Source organism: Leuciscus leuciscus (assembly GCF_965113295.1).
Source record: "Leuciscus leuciscus genome assembly, chromosome: 11".
NCBI lineage: Eukaryota > Metazoa > Chordata > Actinopteri > Cypriniformes > Leuciscidae > Leuciscus > Leuciscus leuciscus.
Genome location: NC_138735.1, coordinates 8687236 through 8706414, shown reverse-complemented (window position 1 = coordinate 8706414; position 19179 = coordinate 8687236). Strand labels below are relative to the sequence as shown.

General features: G+C 38.8%; 2 protein-coding genes across 3 annotated transcripts; one reads left to right on the top strand and one right to left on the bottom strand.

Annotated features, from left to right (window-relative positions):
- Positions 1-1364: 1364 nt before the first annotated feature.
- eci2 (enoyl-CoA delta isomerase 2) lies at positions 1365-9716 on the top strand. The gene is made up of 10 exons (XM_082184952.1): positions 1365-1524; positions 1843-2005; positions 3530-3628; positions 5290-5472; positions 6320-6389; positions 6463-6565; positions 6656-6776; positions 6862-6951; positions 8064-8207; positions 8911-9716. Exons 1-10 carry the CDS (start codon positions 1472-1474, stop codon positions 9064-9066), a joined length of 1182 nt encoding a protein of 393 aa, XP_082041078.1. The 5' UTR covers positions 1365-1471; the 3' UTR covers positions 9067-9716.
- A 2254-nt stretch (positions 9717-11970) lies between these two features.
- LOC309509531 (uncharacterized protein) lies at positions 11971-19168 on the bottom strand. Of its 2 annotated transcripts, none has more exons than XR_014209918.1 (2): positions 12285-19168; positions 11971-12061 (listed from the first exon to the last, which is right to left on the bottom strand). XR_014209918.1 is itself a non-coding variant. In XM_082184297.1 (2 exons), exon 2 carries the CDS (start codon positions 18507-18509, stop codon positions 12615-12617), a length of 5895 nt encoding a protein of 1964 aa, XP_082040423.1. In that variant the 5' UTR covers positions 18510-18672; positions 18896-19168; the 3' UTR covers positions 11971-12614. The 2 variants fall into 2 exon arrangements, 1 of the variants encoding a protein (XP_082040423.1); XM_082184297.1 differs by having other exon boundaries at positions 11971-18672; positions 18896-19168.
- Positions 19169-19179: the final 11 nt, after the last annotated feature.

The following is a 19179-nucleotide window of genomic DNA, read 5'->3' as shown; positions in this document are numbered from 1 at the left end:
ACTCCGACTTCCAACCAGATGGAACTGGATAAATATTCGGAATGTTCTGATTCAATCTGAATTCTGACCTGTAACGCTGCCTGGATCATAATTATACACTGTTCGCTCGATGGCCAGAGGAGAACTGAGCGACTGAGACTGGGTTCTCCCAAGGTTTTTTTCTCCATTCTGTCACTGATGGAGTTTTGGTTCCTTGCCACTGTTGCCTTGGCTTTTGGCTTGCTTAGTTGGAGACATTTAATATTCAACAATATTACTGATCTGCCTTAAGCTGGACGATGATGCAATTTTCTTCTAGAAACAAACTTTGTTGTATTTTTTCATGTTACAGTATCACTGTGAAGCTGCTTTGATACAATCTGTATTGTAAAAAGCGCTATATATATAAAGATGACTTAACTTGATTGTGTAATCAACAGGTGAGGACCAACATGGTTGAATATTTACAAAATGAGACTGGAGCATTGCTGCACATTCTGTGCCTCAGGGATGAGACGAGGGGGACATGTCAGACCTTTGACATTGATTAACATTTGTATTCGCTAAAGAAAAGTATTAAAGAAATGTATAAAAAAAAAATGAGATTGAAATCACATATACAGTGGCCTCTCTGGTTTATTGTATTAAAGAGATAATAATTATTTTACATTCGTAATATAACAAATATTTGTTACTAATTTTATTAAGGCAATGAGACAAGAAATAACCCAGCACATGAGTAAGACTTAACCCAGCAAGAGGGTTAATTTCACCCACTGGTTGGGTCGAATGACCCAGAAATATGGGTTAAATGGTAAAACCCAGCACTTGGGTCAAACCAACCCAGCGCGTGTTCTGTCCAATAGTGACCCAGCGGTGTGGTTAAGGTTGGGTTATTTTTTAACCCAGCAGTTTTTAGAGTGCAAGGTCCGACTGTATTATTTTCTTTCGGTTTCGTTTCTTTTGTATTGGTGAATGTCTTTTAAATTTAGGAAGACTACCCGATAGCTTACAACTGATTTGTCTTTCATTTTAATTTCATCATACACTACTAGAGGTTTTGTTCCTGCAAGAGGGCAGTGCAGTGCCACTTGTAGTCTAGTTCTGCTGCCATCTAGTGTTGGTTGGAAAGACCAAGTCCGGAATCATGGATTTGAATCAAATGTCCAAACAAATGCTTGTTTTGTCTAACAGTGCAAATCCCTCTTAAATAAATATAATATTTGTAAATTATTTCCTGCAAGCTAAAATTCAGTCAACTAATGAGGAAATATCTGGCAAACCCTCCACCCAGGAGGCGGCAGTAACTGTTTCTGAACAGATCCATTTCTGCATTTTATTTAGCGAGTGAGAAAAGCATTACGTCTGATTGGCTGATACGCGATTTAGTGGGCGGGGTCAGAAGAACTGACAGATGATTGACAGCAGTGCCGACCATCAGCTGGTTAGTGGTTATTGTGTTCATAAACTTTGATCAGTGCTCGTCAGGGTTATGGCTGCTCTGATTAAACTCGTCTCGCCGTGGAGATTTCACCGATTCACCCGGTAAGAGCTTTATTACAGATATGATGTGTGAAACTGAGCGTTTATTTCGAGTAGATTCAGACCCTTGACGCGTATATTATAATCTGCAGATGTAACGTAACTATTGTTATGGACATAACTGTGTACATCATCTTGTGTTATGCCATAGAAATAGTCCTGTACCTTGTGTTTACCTTGTGTTCGCTCTGACCTTCACCTACATCATCACCTCTCACACACTTTACACACACAGGCTGCGCGCGCATTCATATTGGACCCTGAAGTGTAGTTCTGACTGTGCTTTGCCTAAACTGTGATATGTTTATTATGTATGTCCAGAGCGAGTAGAGCTGCATTCATACCGTGTGTTCAGCTGCACAGCACCGCTTCAGTTATGGGAGCTTCAGTGGAAGATTTCAACACGGCCAAAGAAAAACTGGGCACTTTGAAAAAGGATCCCGGGAATCAAGTCAAACTCCAGATCTATGCACTGTTTAAACAGGTGAGAAACTGACCTATAACTCCCTGCTCTTGACTGACATGGCTTCAGTAGTGGGACAGAAAAAGGCTATATAACTAATAAAGTATTAAACGGTTATGCATCAGAGATTCATTTTTTCAATTTCCTGTTTTTCCATTTCTCATGAAATGTGTGTTTCCATAAACTACTGTTCAAAAGTTTGGTGTCATTAAGATTGTTTTAGTTTTTTTTGTTGTTTTAGAAACTATTTTTTTTAATTCAGCAATGATGCATTCAAATTGATCTAAAGTGATATTTATAATGTTACAAAAAATATATATATTTCAAATAAATGTTGTTCTTATGAAGTTTATTTTGATCAAAGGATCCTGGAAAAAATGTGTCATGGTTTTCAAGCAGCAAAAACTTCAACATTGATAATAAGAAGAATCATTAGTAATATTTGAGCTCCAATAATAATAATAAGGCTATTTGAACTAAGTGTAAATAGCAAAACATTTTAATGATAGATGCTATTTACACTAAGTTTAAATAGCAATAGATTGTATTTACAATAAGTGCAAATACAATAGATGTTCTATTTATACAATGTAAAAATAGCAATATTTTCTTTGCAATAAGAGTCAATAGTATTTTGATTCTATTTTTACTCATAAACAGTGGCAAATACTATATGCACCCCAGTGTTGTTGTTGTACATTAAAAGGTATGCAATAATAACACAGTGTAAATGATTATATTTATTAAAATGATTAAATGGATGCTGCCTTACTGGGACAATAAATCCCTCCTCACACCAACCCTGACTGACACACACTTTATTATTAAACACACGTTAGACACTTTATTTCCACTTTTCAAATATTTTATTTATTTATTTATTTTTCTGAAATAAATACCTTTTCAATCTGACATGTGATGGGAAAAAGGAGTAGAGCAAGTTTGGCAAAAGGCATTTTCGAATTACTATTGCTACTGGTGTTAATCAAGCATCTCCAGTAATTTTGTCTGGCCCAATCAGACGTCAGTGGGCGGAGTTAGTGTTAAAAAGCCGCTCCATAATAGTAATTGAGCATCAATCATCATATTAGAATGATTTCTGAAGGATCATGTGACACTGAAGACTGGAGTAATGATGCTGAAATTCCAGCTTTGATCTCAGGAATATATTACACTTTACTATATATTCCCATAGAAAACAGGTATTTTAAATTGTAATAATATTTCACAAAAGTACTGTTTTTACTGTATTTTTGATCAACTAAATGCAGCCTCGGTGAGCAGAAGAGATGTTTTCAAACTCATTAACAAAATGTTAACGACCCCAAACTTTTGAATGGTTTGAATTTGCTGTTGACGTATCATGGTTTTGTGACAGAAGGTTTGAGCACAATCAATGTTGATTTTCAGTGAACTTTATCTGGCTATTATCAATTGAATTGATTGCTGTAGGCATACATTTACTGAACTAAACTATTAGTAAAAGTTTTCGTTGACATTCTCTAGTTTTTCCTCATCTCTCATCTCTGTTTTGTTAACGCTCAGGCCACTCAAGGACCCTGCAACATCCCCAAACCCGGCATGCTGGACTTTGTGAACAAAGCGAAATGGGACGCATGGAAGAGTCTGGGGTCCGTGTCACAGGTGAGAGCAAACACTGCACAGCAACATTCATGAGTTCTGTCTTTTATTTTTCACTAAAGACCTAATTAAAGTTACTTGGCCCAATTTTGGATCAGCTTTTCATGAATTACTACAGGTTTAAATGTGTAATTAATTACAAAACCAATTATTTTATTGATAATGTAAAAAAATAAAAACAGGGTTACACTTTATTTTAAGGTGTCATTGTTACAGTGTAATTATATATTTAAATACTGAGTAGTATTAAGCAACTACATGTACTAATATAGGGTTAGGGTAGGATTAGGGTTTGGCTGAGGATTAATTGCATGTAATTATGCATAATTTACTGCTATTACTATGGTAAGTACATGTAACATGCAACAAGGACACTGTAAAATAAAGTGTTACCCTTTATTTTAAGGTGGTGTAATTATATTGTACTTACTCATACTGATTAATATTAAAATCAACTACATGTACATGTACAACTACATGTACTTACTATAGAATTAGGATTTGGTTGAGGGTTAGTTGCTTGTAATTATGCATAATTTACTGTTATTACTATATTAATTACATGTAGTAACGTGTAACTACGTCACCTTAAAATAAAGTTTTACCAAAAAACAGTAATAAAATGATCAAAACAGAATTATCATAAATATGTTGTATTCATTTTAATGTAACTCACATGCACACTCATAAAGAACAAGTCAATAAAAGGAGCAGTGATATTATAATAGTCTTAGTTTAAATTTTTTTTGGATTTCTATGTGCTATGCTCTTTTAAAAAAAAAAAGCTTTTATATTTAATTTCTATTTCATTTTGGTCACTAATTATTTTGGTTCTACTTAATTGAGGACTTATTTAGTAAGATTATGCCTGAAAAGGTTTTGGATTTTTTTATCATATGTTAATTTTAAAAATCTGTTTTTGTTTGTTTGGTTTTTATTGTTGTTAGAAAAAATGATGTGGACGTCGAAGATCTTAAAAATGAAGTTTATTACAGCAATAGCAGTGGCAAGGAGGTACACAAAGCACCTTGGGTTCACCGGCATCAGAATGAACCCAGAACATCCCAATCTTAAACCTTTTATCCTGTTCTTAATGTAAATGAAGTTTCTCTTGTTATAACAGCTGTGGTCTGTATGTTAATGAAGTTGTGACACCCCATTGTCTGAGAAGGTTCTCTGTGTCCCACACCCAGTCCCATTCCCCAACTGACTACCATTTGTTCAGGATGTGATCAACCCAAATGGTGAAGAAACAATATAACTTGACTTTCTTTCATCTCTATGATAATTAAGCCATTTTGGGGATGAGCTCTTTCTAAATTATATTGTTGGAGTGGAATCTGGGTCGAGGCAGACTTTGGCATGTTTGTCTTTTTGTAAGTAGAATTTTTGCCATGAAAATAGCTTTGAATGCTGACACGGCACTAAATAAAACAATCTGAATCTGGTCACTTTTTATTAGCTTTTCAAAAATATTTCTATTTATCTTTAATTTTGGTCATTTTTATCAGATAAAAAAAAAAAATGTTGGTCTTTAATCTTTACATCTTTAATGTTGGTCAGGGGACAAGGTTCAGGCTTGGACCTGATAGACCTGTGCATGTATAAAAGCCTGTGAACGTGAACCGCTTCATCATGTGATCCTCGTGTGCTTCATGTGTCAGGAGGAGGCCAGGCAGCAGTACGTGGATCTCATCGAGTCTCTGGTGGGATCAGAAGCTCCTGCAGTGGCGGCTCAGACGACCGGGAGCTCGAAGGCCTTCCAGACCCTGCTGGTCACCACAGAGAACAACATCACCACCATACGCCTCAACAGACCCGAGAAGAAAAACGCCATCACTGTAGAGGTCACAACGCACCCATCGCTTTGGATCATAAAACTCTTTGTTTTACATTTTCAGGGTTTCAAACTAATACATCATCAGTTGTCTGGGGACAACGGTCATATTGTACATCAATAACTGACTGAAGAATGCAACGATTGACCAATCAAAAGTATTCCAGAGAGTCGTGTAATAATGACATTTTAACATTACTAAAATATTAAATTTACTCTCTACTTTTGTCATTAGCTTAGCAGTGTTATTTTAATATTATTGAGATACTATTTTTGTTTTATTAATATTTTGATATTTTGTTTTTTGATTTGAATTAAAATGTTAGTAATTTTGTCTATGTAGCTTTTATTAATTTTTGTTTTAGTTATTTTAGTAGATCAAGTTAAACTAAATGAAAATAAAAAATGTTGACGCAACTAGCTAAAATAAATATTTTATTTTATTTCAGTTTATTTTATCACAATTTTTTTTTTTAGTTAACTATAATAACCCTGATGGTTAGCAGTGTTATTTTGATATTATCCGTATACTATTGTAGTATTTATTAATATTTTAATTAATTATGCTTTTAGTTATATGCTTATATAAAACTAAAATATGCTTTTGTTATATATGCTTTTGTTATATGCTTTTGTCTTTTTTTTTCTTTTTGTATTTCTATTTAGCTTTATTTTTATTTCATTTTAGTATTAATTTTAGTACTTCGGTGTAAACTTTTATTTCAGTTAAAATAAAGGCAGGCAGTATTTCTAAGTTTAATTTTTTTTTTACTTATGTTTGTTGTATTCCTTCCAGCTTAATTTTTTAATGAACAAAATAATTGTTTCTGTATTTTTTTTGTTGTTGCACCTTGTAGATGTACAATGAGCTGATTGAAGCTTTGGATCTTGCTGGAAAAGACGATTCTGTCATTACAGTGATAACAGGTGAAGTACTCTGCTTTACTCTTCGAACAGTCCTCATGAGATCATCCTCACCCTCCTCTCATTGACTCTGAAGGTAATGGGGATTATTACTGCAGTGGAAACGACCTGAACAACTTCACAAAGATCCCTGAAGGTGGAGTGGAGCATATGGCTAAACAGTCTGGGGAGTTGCTGAGGTAAAGTCTATTTTGCTTCATTGGAAATTGAAACCAGTTTATACTCCTTTTTATCTTGAGGGATGTCATGATGGACACGTGTTGTTTTAGGAGGTACGTGAATGCGTACATTGACTTCCCCAAACCTCTGATTGGAGTGATAAACGGACCGGCGGTGGGTGTATCAGTCACCCTGTTGGGACTTTTTGATGTTGTTTATGCCACAGAGAGGGTGAGCTGCTTTCCATATCAATGATGTCTGTCTGTTTAACTCTATCTATATATCTATCTGTATTTTGGCTGTGTTTTGTTTGTAGGCGACGTTTCACACACCCTTCAGTCAGCTGGGTCAGAGTCCGGAGGGCTGCTCTTCATATCTGTTCCCCAAAATTATGGGCACAGCAAAGGTATGCATATCCACACTAAGAAAACTTGACATTAATCGGTTGACTACTAAAAATATTGTGATAATAATTGCATTTCATTACTTGAATCAACTGACAGCACAGCACTGATGAACATAGAGCTGCATGATTTGGGGGAAAATGTGATTGCAATTTTTCTGATAAAAACTGCATTTGCGATTTTAAAATGCAGAGAGAAACAAAGCTCCAGATTTGTTGGGCTTGTTTGTAGGGCTACAAAATTTGGCAAATATGTTATGATTATTATGACTATAATATTATTAAATAAAATAAACAAAATAAGAAATATTTGTGTATTTTAACTTTTAATTGTAAACCATTTGAATTTATTTATTATAATTATAATTATTTTATTTTATTGCACAACTGTAAATCTAAAATTCCAGGTTTATTTATTCAATTCCAGGTTTTTTGGAATCGACTCCTACTCCCGTCAAAATAATGTCAGGAATAATACAAGATTTCAGTCATTAATTAATTAATTTTTCACCTGACACAAAGCCTTATTAAAACAACACACTTTTAGCGTGATTGTCCAATTTAGCGAGGACTTGATGAATAGCTATCAACGTTGTTGCCTGCGTGCCGATACCCAATTTTAAAGAGGGAAAAGTCACGAAAAACAGCCGTGGTCGAATATTATGTCAGAATTAAATAAGAAAAAAGGAATTCTTTAATCTTATTATAATGGTCAGGTGACGGTGCTAAACACACATTATCATTATGTCTTAAAAGGTGCTTGGACAGGAAAGTTAAAGACACTAAAAATAAATACAATACACACAGCTGGCATGGAGGAATTCATAATTACAAACTAAAGTCACTATGACTGTTATCTGTTTCTAAAGTAAGCTACATGTAGGATGAATGTATGTGACAAAGTTTCAGCGACAGCTCTCTGATGTAATTCGTCAGTGTCCGAATTCCTCGCTTCGTTTCGTTCACTCATTGCTTATATAGCGCAGTCAACTGCCATGCACTATATAGGGATTAGAGAATCAGTGAACAAGTGAGCGATTTCGGACACAGCAACAGAAAGGACACACTTCTCTACAGTTTTCTGTATGACTGTCCTCTGTGTCCTTTCTTTCCAGGCTAGTGAGATGCTGTTGTTTAATAAGAAGCTGACGGCCACACAGGCCTGTGAAGTGGGTCTGGTGACTGAGGTCTTTCCTGAAAGCTCCTTCCAGAGCGAAGTGTGGACCAGACTGAAGGCCTACGCCAAACTGCCCAAGAACGTGAGTGCTCAGACTGCTTCATATGGGATATAGGGTACAATGGGGCTAAAGGAGCACCGGGGGTAAAAGACGCCTTTGATTTAATCTTCCTTCACAAAAACTTGCCCCACAGCACTTTCCAAAACATCCGCTTTTCAAGATGCACGTGGAAATTTGTCTGATCCTTGATGTGATCGCAGACAACAGTGCAAAGTTGATTCTGCGCTAATTTAATCTAATATTTGATGCTTTTTAAAATGTTGTAGATTTTTGTAGAATCAATAAAATCATTGAATATATTTAGAAACAAATGTCTTCTTAATTATTTTTTAGTTTTGTTCAAGGTAATTAAAGCAACAGTTTTTCAATAACGGAAGAATATGTAAAGTGTGGTATTTGGGGTAAAAGGCACAATAATTAACATGATGATAAACAGCTGGCTGACTTTTCCATTTGTTGACATGACATGGTTAGATTGGGATGGTAAATATCTTATATCAAATTATTATAATATGATAAAATGTTAAAACAATTTATGGTGTGCCTTTTAGACCTGTTGTACCCTACTAGTGTTAAAAAATGACTATTATCATTCTCAGGTAAAAGGATCGTGTTGGATGAAAGCAAAATTTGATAAAAAAAAGGCAATACATTTCACTTGTGTTCTAAAACACTGTAGTCACATGTCTGCGCTCATCATGGTCATCTTCTCGCACCCCTTCAGTCTCTGGCTCTGTCGAAGCAGCTGATCCGCGGGGCGGAGAAAGAGAAACTTCACGCTGTGAACGACGCAGAGGTGGAGAGACTGGTGGAGCGCTGGCTCTCAGATGAATGCATGCAGGCCATCATGACCTTCTTCCAGGCCAAGTCGAAACTTTGAGGAGAGCCGCTCAATGAGGAGAATACAGCCTATCCAGGAGTTTTTACTGTTAATCCGACATGCTGCAAATAACAGGAAGGCTAGCCAACTAATCTAAACATTGTGCGTTGTCCAAAATTGCATAGGATTTGTTAATGTTGGATGATGTATTCATCATGGGACATTTTTAGTCATTCTGTCATATCATTTTAACTAGAAGACCATGTAATATACAGTACCGCCTGTTTCATTTACTGTACCACCGGATGTGCACTTAGTAGGTTGTAACAGTCAGTGCCTTACTAAGGAGAATTAATTTGTATAAAATAGTCACACTTTATATGACGTGGCCTACTGTGTACTAACAGATTAAAAAGATGTGTAAAAGATTAAAGGAAATTTTCTAGGAAACTTCATACATTTATTACTAATGAAAAGGGTTTGGTGTAAGTATGGTTGACATGTTAATTAAATGCAGGTACTTTAATTGTAATTACAATGCACCAACATTATGTGCATAAGTAGTATATTGTATGTATCAAATGGTTAAGTACATAGTTAATGCCACCCATTACAGAGCGTGACTGTATTCTTTTATCTGAGGGCCAACATTCAGTACTTATACTGTATATTCCATTTCAGATGTATGAATACATTCAGTACTTTCTATAGTCTCTGACATTACATTTTATTTTTTATCAATGTACAATGTATAATATGATAAAATATCAAGTTTTTTAGACATGCTCCATATTGTTTACTTGAAATACCAAGTAGATGCAATGGTACTGTGTATACTATTATAATCAACAACTACAATAGTATTAGCATCTGATACCAGCATCACTCATGCTGGACCTCAAGACTGGAACTGCTGGTCATTGCACAGTGAATCCAGCAGATGGCAGATCACACCCATTAAAGGTCGGGCTTTTTTTTCTTTGGGAATCGCTTATAATTAGTTCACCCAAAGATTTTGTCATTACTCACCCTCAAGTTGTTCCAAACCTCTTTCTTCTGATGAACACAAACAATGTTTGAAATGTTGGTTATCAGATGGCACTCATTGACTGACGTAGTAGAAAAATAGAAGTCAATGGTGCCTTCAACTGTTCGATTACAACATTTTTTATTTTATGTTCAACAGAAAACTAGTACAGGTTTGGAACAACTTCGGGTTGAGTAAGTAATAAAAAATTTGGGGGGGTAAACCATGACTTAAATATTGTTTTCAAGCGCGTTTTGTATATTAAAAATAATTTGTCAGTTTTAGATGCTATACTGTATTCATATTAATCTAGCTGGGCACGTCATACACGTTGATTGAAAACGGGTAAAACACCGTCGTGTTGTTCTCAGCTAACACTGTGCTCTTCAAACAGATATGGTGATGATACACACACTTTGCATCTTCTCCCGCATAGTTTGCCTGACCGATAGCGAAAACACATGTCTAGTTTTGTTAGGGAAAGTGACGTCCCGTCTGAAAGGTTAGAAACACTTCATCATCACAGTGGGCAAAACTTAACTGTCTGGAGTTTGTGGGTATCGATTTGTCTATGTTAGGGTTCACTGACTCATGCAATATGTCACTGGAGATTATGAATGGCATGAACACATAACTCCACAGATTTCCCACACCGTCTGTGTTTGGAAAGAGCAACGGGGCGCGTGCCACGTCATTCTGTCGGTCGATATGGTCTGGGAGAGCGAGGCACAACCTAACGCTTTTTGACGTTCTCAGTTTGTGTAAATCTACTAAGGGTTCAGACTCAGAGTATTTATTTTTTCTAGCCCCGCTCTCCCCTCCCCTACTTCACAACATGCAACTTGTCAAGTGACCTTTTTTCCCCCTGTATGGAAAGAGTAATTCAAAATAAATACAGTAGCTAGCCTAGGCTGGTCAACATTTGAAGTGGATTAAAAAAAAGTTCATCAAAGTTGTCCTAAAACAAGAACGGGTATTGTTCAAAATCCATGTATAACTTTGCTGAAAGGTTTTGATCCACTTCAAATGTTGACTACTGTATATGAGGAGCAAAGAAGACAGACAACCCGCTGATAGAAGACAGAGCAGTTTACCATTGGTATAAATCTATATCTCAGCTTTCAATTTCTTTCAATTTTATTACGAAATTCAAACAATAAATGTGGTTTTGTGGCTCTTAATAGAGAGGGGCTCTTTAATCGGCATCTCTTCCTCTTTACTATAGTTTATAGCACAAAATAAACATGAATGAACTTCAGAATGTTGAAAGAAACAGTACAATTTATTGAAATGTTTCATGTCTCATGTAGGCTGAGACACTCATTCAGTTTCAACCGCGGAAAGACATCAATAAAACATTTTGTAAAGAATGTCATGTAACTACATTTACCTCAGGAAAAGCCACTCAGTGCCCATAGTATGTTGAAAAATTAGGCTAGATCGATAAATGAACTCTAGAGAGGATCATTTAGCAAAAAAAATTAAAAGTACATTCACTTATATCACTAAAAATGTATTATTATAACGTTATTTTTTTATTTAAAAACTGCCTTATATGCAATTGTTTACAGATCTGTTGTTATTTTTTTACTTTTAATATTATTGTACAGCTGACATGGTTCCCATAGGCTACTGAATTCAGAGAGATTTTTTTTTTCCTTTAGAAAAAATAACATGTACTGTAGCTGATATACAGTATATCACAATGAATCAACAGTTGGCAAAAGTTAGCAGCCCTGCAATTGTATTTTGGTCATATTCAAATGAACAGACAATGAAATGGCATGTTCGCTACATATGTTGATGCAATGGAAAAAGATATTTGCATTCTGTCATTGAACTGTACAATGAACTTCTTCTACGTGAGATGTGTGGTGTACTGTTCTCTATATATGTTTGCTTTCGAAGTGTGAATATATATAAACAGCAAGCCAAACTCTGTTCAAGAGCCAGGATATGAGCGTCTTGCTCCTTTAATAGTATTGCAGTTTACATGGGCAAAAACACCGGCCATTGAACCGAGTAAAACTGTAAATAAATGAAAGAAATATAACAAACTTATTAGAAATCAAAATGACATACTTATTAACAATGTAACAAGTAAAATGTATATAGATACATTGCTAACTCAGGTTAGAAGCATTATCCATACAGCGCACTAGCGCCAATCTGCAATAACATAAACATTTAAATATCACGTTTAAACTCCTGCAATATACACTAAACAGATAAATGATTCAAATTAACTTACAGCCAATGCTTACGGCAGGGATTAGAAGAAAGATTGACGCAAATGCAACAGAAACATCTCTCACGCGTTCACTGCACCATGAGCTCGTTATTTCCTGTTACCCGATGCGCATTGCTCGTGGAAACGCGTCAAAATAAAAGTCCTCACATAGGAACTTGCATAATAGCGGCAAGTAAAATGAAACTTATACAGAATATTAAACAACTACGAAATTATAATATTCATAAATGTAAATGTACATCGTAAATTATTACACAGCCTCTAACAGAGGCAGAACACTCCCCACCTGGCATTATTAATGCCACTATAACAGTCCATGGTTAGTCTTACTTAGTCCTCTTTAGCTAGGAGTAAGATCACATCAGAAATAGGTCGTAAGAATGTTTTCACGTTACCACCTGAGGTTGTTTTAACTTCTATCTTGCGGACCTTTCCGTCACTGCTCGGGAAGACGGATGTGATTAAGCCCAAAGGCCAGTCATTCCTTGGGAACTGAGCTTGTTTCAACAACACAACATCTCCAATGTGCAAGTTTCGGTGAGTTTCGTGCCACTTGCGTCGAGGTTGGAGTGTACTGATGTATTCTTTTCGCCATCGGCTCCAGAACTCGTTGGCCAATGCGTTTACCTGTCTCCACTGACATCTTAGGAGATCCTTTTCAGTGCAGTTCTCAATTGGGACGGGTACTCCTGGCTTTTGAGTAAGGAGTATTGCTGGAGTAAGTACGCATGGAGAATAGGGATCTGAAGAGACGGGAATCAGAGGTCTAGCATTTATGATTGCGGACACCTCTGCCATCAGAGTGCAAAGTACCTCGTGAGTCAAGTGAGCATGTTTCTTCTGCAACAGCATACCATCTAAAATCCTGCGACTCAAGCCGATCATGCGTTCCCACGCTCCCCCCATGTGGGAAGCATGTGGAGGATTGAATTCCCACGTACAGCCATTCTCATGGAGGTATTTCAGAAGACTAGGCTGGTTCTCTTTTGGTGGCTGCATGCCCAATTCCTGGCAAGCTCCGACAAAGTTGGTTCCTCTGTCCGATCTGAGCTGTTTTGCAGGTCCCCTCACAGCGAAAAACCGTCGCAGAGCGTTGATGCAACTGGCAGTGTTCATGGATTCTATAACTTCTATGTGTACTGCTCGTATACTCATACACGTGAAGAGTATAGCCCACCTTTTGTTTTCCGCTACCCCACCTCTGGTGCGTCGAGTGACCACTGTCCATGGACCAAAAACATCTAACCCCACGTAGGTAAATGGAGGAGATGTACTGAGGCGCTCAGGAGGTAGATCTGCCATCTTCTGGACTTCCTGCTTTCCTCTGAGTCTGAGGCATGTCACACAACGATGAAGAATGGAGTTTATCAGTCTTTTCCCTCCAACAATCCACAAGCCAGCCGATCTAATTGCTCCCTCCGTAATCTGTCTGCCTTGATGGTGCACTTTGGAATGGTAGTAACTCACCAACAGTTTGACAACATGACTTTGCTTTGGGAGGATGATTGGATTCTTCCCCTCTGATTCAAGAGAAGAGTGTCTCAGACGTCCACCAACCCTCAAAAGATCGTCGTGGATGTAGGGGTCGAGGTTCCGCAGCCCACTTGAATGACAAACTTGTTCGTTCCTCTTCAGAGCAGCATACTCCTCTGGATATAGGTCTTTCTGGACATGTAGAAGAATTAGTTTCTTAGCGGTTGCCTGCTCTTCTGGAGTGCGTATTTCGCTGCACTGGTGCCATCCTTTGCACGCATGCGATGTGCTGATGGAACTTGACGTGTGAGAACGTGCTTGATGAATCAGAAAGGAAACGGCTCTTAGCAAAGATTCCCAGGTTGAAAAGCGCTGAAATCGTTCTGAGAAGTGGCTTCTATCAATTTGAGTAATGAAGCTGGTCACACAAGGTCTGATTTCTGCATCCACCATAGGATTCACCAGTTCGAAGAACTCACACTCTTGCGCTTGGGGCAGTTTGTAGAGAAAGCTGGGTCCTGTGAACCATATAGTGTCATTAAGCTGTGATGCAACCACAGATCTTGTCGCTAGATCAGCTGGATTCTGATCAGTGGGCACATAATTCCACTGATCTGGAGAAGTTGACTGGCGTATCCGATGAACCCGGTTGTGCACATAAACGAAGAAGCGTCTGGACTCATTATAGATATATCCCAGGACTACTTTGCTGTCACAAAAGAACTTCACAGCATTCGGCTTGTAGTCTAGTTCATCAAGGATATGCTCAGCCATCTCTACAGCCAGGACCGCTCCACACAACTCTAGGCGAGGGATGGAAGGCTCAGGACGAGGTGATAACTTTGCCTTGCCCAGCACAAATCCCACTTTGGCCTCGCCTTCATCAGTCAGAGCTCGAATGTAAGCCACTGCCCCTATGGCCCAGTTCGAGGCATCTGAAAAGACACACAACTCAGTGTATGAAGTGTTAGAGAGTGAATGATGTAGGTATGTGCGTGTGATGTGAATGTTGCTTAGCTTTTGAAGTGAAGTTCTCCATTCTTCCCACTTGTTTCTTTTCTCTTCAGGAAGGGCTGTGTCCCAGTCATGCACCTCTTTAGCCAGCTCACGTACTAGCGCTCTACCTTGGATTGTCACAGGTGCCACCAAACCCAAAGGGTCGAAGATGCTGTTCACGGTGGAAAGCACTCCACGGTGAGTGTAGGGCTGGTTGTTAGTTGCAACTTTGAAGGTGAAGGTATCTGTTTTTATGTCCCAGTATAAACCCAGGCTTCTTTGAGTGGGCCAAATCTCATTTCCAAAATTCAGATCTTGGAGGCCAGAAGCCAGGTCTTCTGGTGGGAAAGCTTGCATCACTTTGACACTGTTTGAAGCTATCTTGTGGAGCTTAAGTCTCGACTTGGAAAGCGATTCTTGAGTGCGCTTGAGCAGGTCGATCGCTTCAGCTTCTGTTGGAAAGGACATGAGACCGTCATCAACGTAGAAATGTCGGTTGACAAAGTGTGAAGTGTCAGTTCCGTACTCTTGCTCACTTTGCTGTGCAGCTAACCGTAGACCGTATATGGCCACTGCTGGAGAAGGGCTGTTCCCGAAAACATGTACCCTCATACGGTATTCTATCACTTCTTTGCTCAAGTCACTGTCTCGGTACCAGAGGAATCTCAAATAGTTTCTGTGATCCTTTTTCACCAGGAAACCATAGAACATTTGTTGGATGTCCGCCATAATTGCAATGAGATCTTTCCTGAACCGTAACAGCACACCTAACAAAGAGTTGTTAAGGTCAGGGCCTGAGAGGAGCACATTGTTCAGAGAAATACCTTGGTGTTGCGCGCTGGAATCAAATACCACCCGTATCTGTCCCGGTTTTTGCGGATGATACACTCCGAATATGGGCAAGTACCAACATTCTTCATCCTCTTGGATAGGTGGCGCTCTTTCTGCATGATGGTTCTGAAAGAGCTTCTCCATGAAAGCAGAAAACTGTTCCTTCATCTCCGGTTTTCTGCTCAGGGTGCGACGCAAAGAATTAAGGCGAGACAAAGCTTGTTCCCGATTATTTGGGAGTAATGGTCTGGGTGACCGGAATGGCAGAGGAGCAACCCAGTTTTTCTGTTCATCTTGTTGGAACTCTGTTTGCATGATTTTCAAGAAGATCTCATCCTCAAAAGACATGGCAGGTTTGTTATCATGTTTGGTTCTCTCAAATACCTTGAGCCCAATTTCATCTTTATCTTGCATGCAATGAGTAGCGTCATTGAACGAATGGGAAAAAACAACAGACTTTTGCTCCCCACCATGACACAATTTCTCTTTCACTTTGAGGTGGCTCTGACATGGAGTGAGAAGAGATGGACGACCATTCTCCAGGATGTTAGTTTTAAAGACACTCACCATTGGCTTATGAGCTTTGTCAATGCAGACATCACCTACAATCACCCAGCCTAGATCCAACCGCTGTGCAAAGGGTGCATTGTTAGGCCCATTTATTTGTTGTCTCACTTTATGTACACGGATCATGTCTCTTCCCAGCAATATTAAGATCTGAGCATCAGGATCTAGCTTTGGGATGAACTGTGCCAAAGGTTTCAAGTGTGGATGAACAAGGGCGACCTCTGGAGTGGGAATTTCTGATCTGCTGCTCATTATCTCGTTACACTCTATTAGAGGAGGGAGATCAAGACACATCTTACCATCCAGCGTCTCTATTTGGAAGCCGACTGCTTTCCTTCCAGACATTTCTATGGAACCAGCACATGTTCTCAACAAATATGGAGAGGGGTTACTCTGGACTCCAAACAGACGAAAGAACTCTCCTTTTGCCAGTGAGCGGTTGCTCTGGTCATCAATGATGACATACATCTTGATGGCTCGTCCCTGCTGTCCTTGAGGAAATACACGCACCAAGCACATTTTTGCACAGGATCGCATTGAAGTACTTTCTCCACAAATTTCTGTGCACCTTGAAGTCACCTCTGGGGTTGTATCGACCTGTTGTTCTGTGTTTGGTTCATGCATCGGAGGTGTAGAGAGGGGTGGGGCCATGTCAGGATGCATAACTGTGCAATGTCTGTCAGAATCACATTCGGAGCATTTGAGGATCATGAGACATTCTCTGGCTACATGACTCGGAGAGCAACACCTGAAACATCTTTTATGTTCTTTCAGCAGGTTCTTGCGTTCCATCAATGATCTTTTTCTGAAGGCTCTGCATTTTGACAGAGGATGCAATTTGTTATGAATAGGGCAGTACTTTGTCAAGTCTTTCTTGATAGTGTCCTTCACATTAACTGAATATGACTCATCATTTGTGGACACATCTGTCTTGTGCACTGACACAGGAACTCTGCTAGCACCATGTTTATAGAGGGGTTTTTCGTTTCTGACGGCTGTATAACTACTGCTTGAGAGCTTGAAACTAGGATCATTCCTGGCTTTAGCTTCACTGCAAACGAAATGAGTGAAGAACGAGAATGGGGGAAAACTGACCTTTTTCTCTTCTTTGAAACGTGAACCAGCGAACAGCCATTTTTCTTGCAAACTTACTGGTAACTTCTCCACTATGGGATTGATACCGCGAGGGGTATCGAGATAAGCTAACCCCGGTAAGTATGTGTCTTCTTTAGCTGCAAGGAGCTCCATGAGCAGGTCTGCGAGTTCCCTGAGTTGTGTGTTGTCTTTTGGAGATAGACGTGGAAAGTTATCTAAGCGCTTGAATAAAGCACTTTCTATCACTTCAGGAGTGGCATAACATTCTTGAAGTCTCGTCCAAGACAATTGAAGAGCAGCTTGTGGATTAGTAACATACACAGCTCGAATCCTTCTCACATGATTCGATGATTCCTTCCCCAGCCACTTAACTAATAAGTCTAATTCTTCACTGGCTGAGAGCTGTAAGTCTTGTGTAGCATTAACAAATGAAGACTCCCATGCTCTGAAGTTCTCTGGGTTATCATCAAACTTACTAAGTCCTGTGGTGACTAGCTCTCTACGTGCTACAAATCTAGCAAAGTCTAACATAGGCACGGCTTGACTTTGAGAGAAATGCTGCATATCTGGATGGACTGCGTACCTTTGTGAAGCAGGATTTTGACTTGGAGATGCTTTAGATGCAGTATTTGGTATGGAATGAGGCAGATTGTACTGTGACTCTGGATATCTTGCTCGCTGCTGACGTTCACCTTGACAGATTATGCTCCGCTCCTGAACGGTATCTGTGCCGCCGTCGTATGCAGCGTTCTTGCTCTCAGACTTTCCAATCGCACATGGAGTCGATTCCTTCACACAGGTTAACAAAGAGTTATTCAGAGGTAAGGTAGCAAAGTCAGAGCTCACCTGAGACTGGTGTTTCACATATTCTTCTGTTCTCATTGAAATCACATGTGAGGAAAGTATGCTCTTTTCACTGCGACTGTCGTCACGTTCCATTGCTACTGCTGTCTCTAACGCTTCAGCCTCTGCCAGAGCAGCCGCAGCTTCCTTTTCAATTTCCAATGCTTCTAAACTGGCTTCCACCATAGCTCTCTCCTGATCCAGCCTGGCTTTCTCCTGCTTCATTTCAAGTTGTCTTTTTGCAAACGCCATCTTGGCACGTGCAGCTTCCGCGGAGGCTCTAGCTCTAGCGGCAGCACTGGCCACAGAACACTTGGAGGAAGATGATGAGCGTTTAGAACTGACCTCTGAAGATGCCTTTTCTTTTCCTCCACTTTCCATGTTTACATCTGTAACTTCTTCTTGCACCCGCTGATCCATGGCTTTTTACTGTACTGTTCTCTATATATGTTTGCTTTCGAAGTGTGAATATATATAAACAGCAAGCCAAACTCTGTTCAAGAGCCAGGATATGAGCGTCTTGCTCCTTTAATAGTATTGCAGTTTACATGGGCAAAAACACCGGCCATTGAACCGAGTAAAACTGTAAATAAATGAAAGAAATATAACAAACTTATTAGAAATCAAAATGACATACTTATTAACAATGTAACAAGTAAAATGTATATAGATACATTGCTAACTCAGGTTAGAAGCATTATCCATACAGCGCACTAGCGCCAATCTGCAATAACATAAACATTTAAATATCACGTTTAAACTCCTGCAATATACACTAAACAGATAAATGATTCAAATTAACTTACAGCCAATGCTTACGGCAGGGATTAGAAGAAAGATTGACGCAAATGCAACAGAAACATCTCTCACGCGTTCACTGCACCATGAGCTCGTTATTTCCTGTTACCCGATGCGCATTGCTCGTGGAAACGCGTCAAAATAAAAGTCCTCACATAGGAACTTGCATAATAGCGGCAAGTAAAATGAAACTTATACAGAATATTAAACAACTACGAAATTATAATATTCATAAATGTAAATGTACATCGTAAATTATTACACAGCCTCTAACAGAGGCAGAACATGTGGC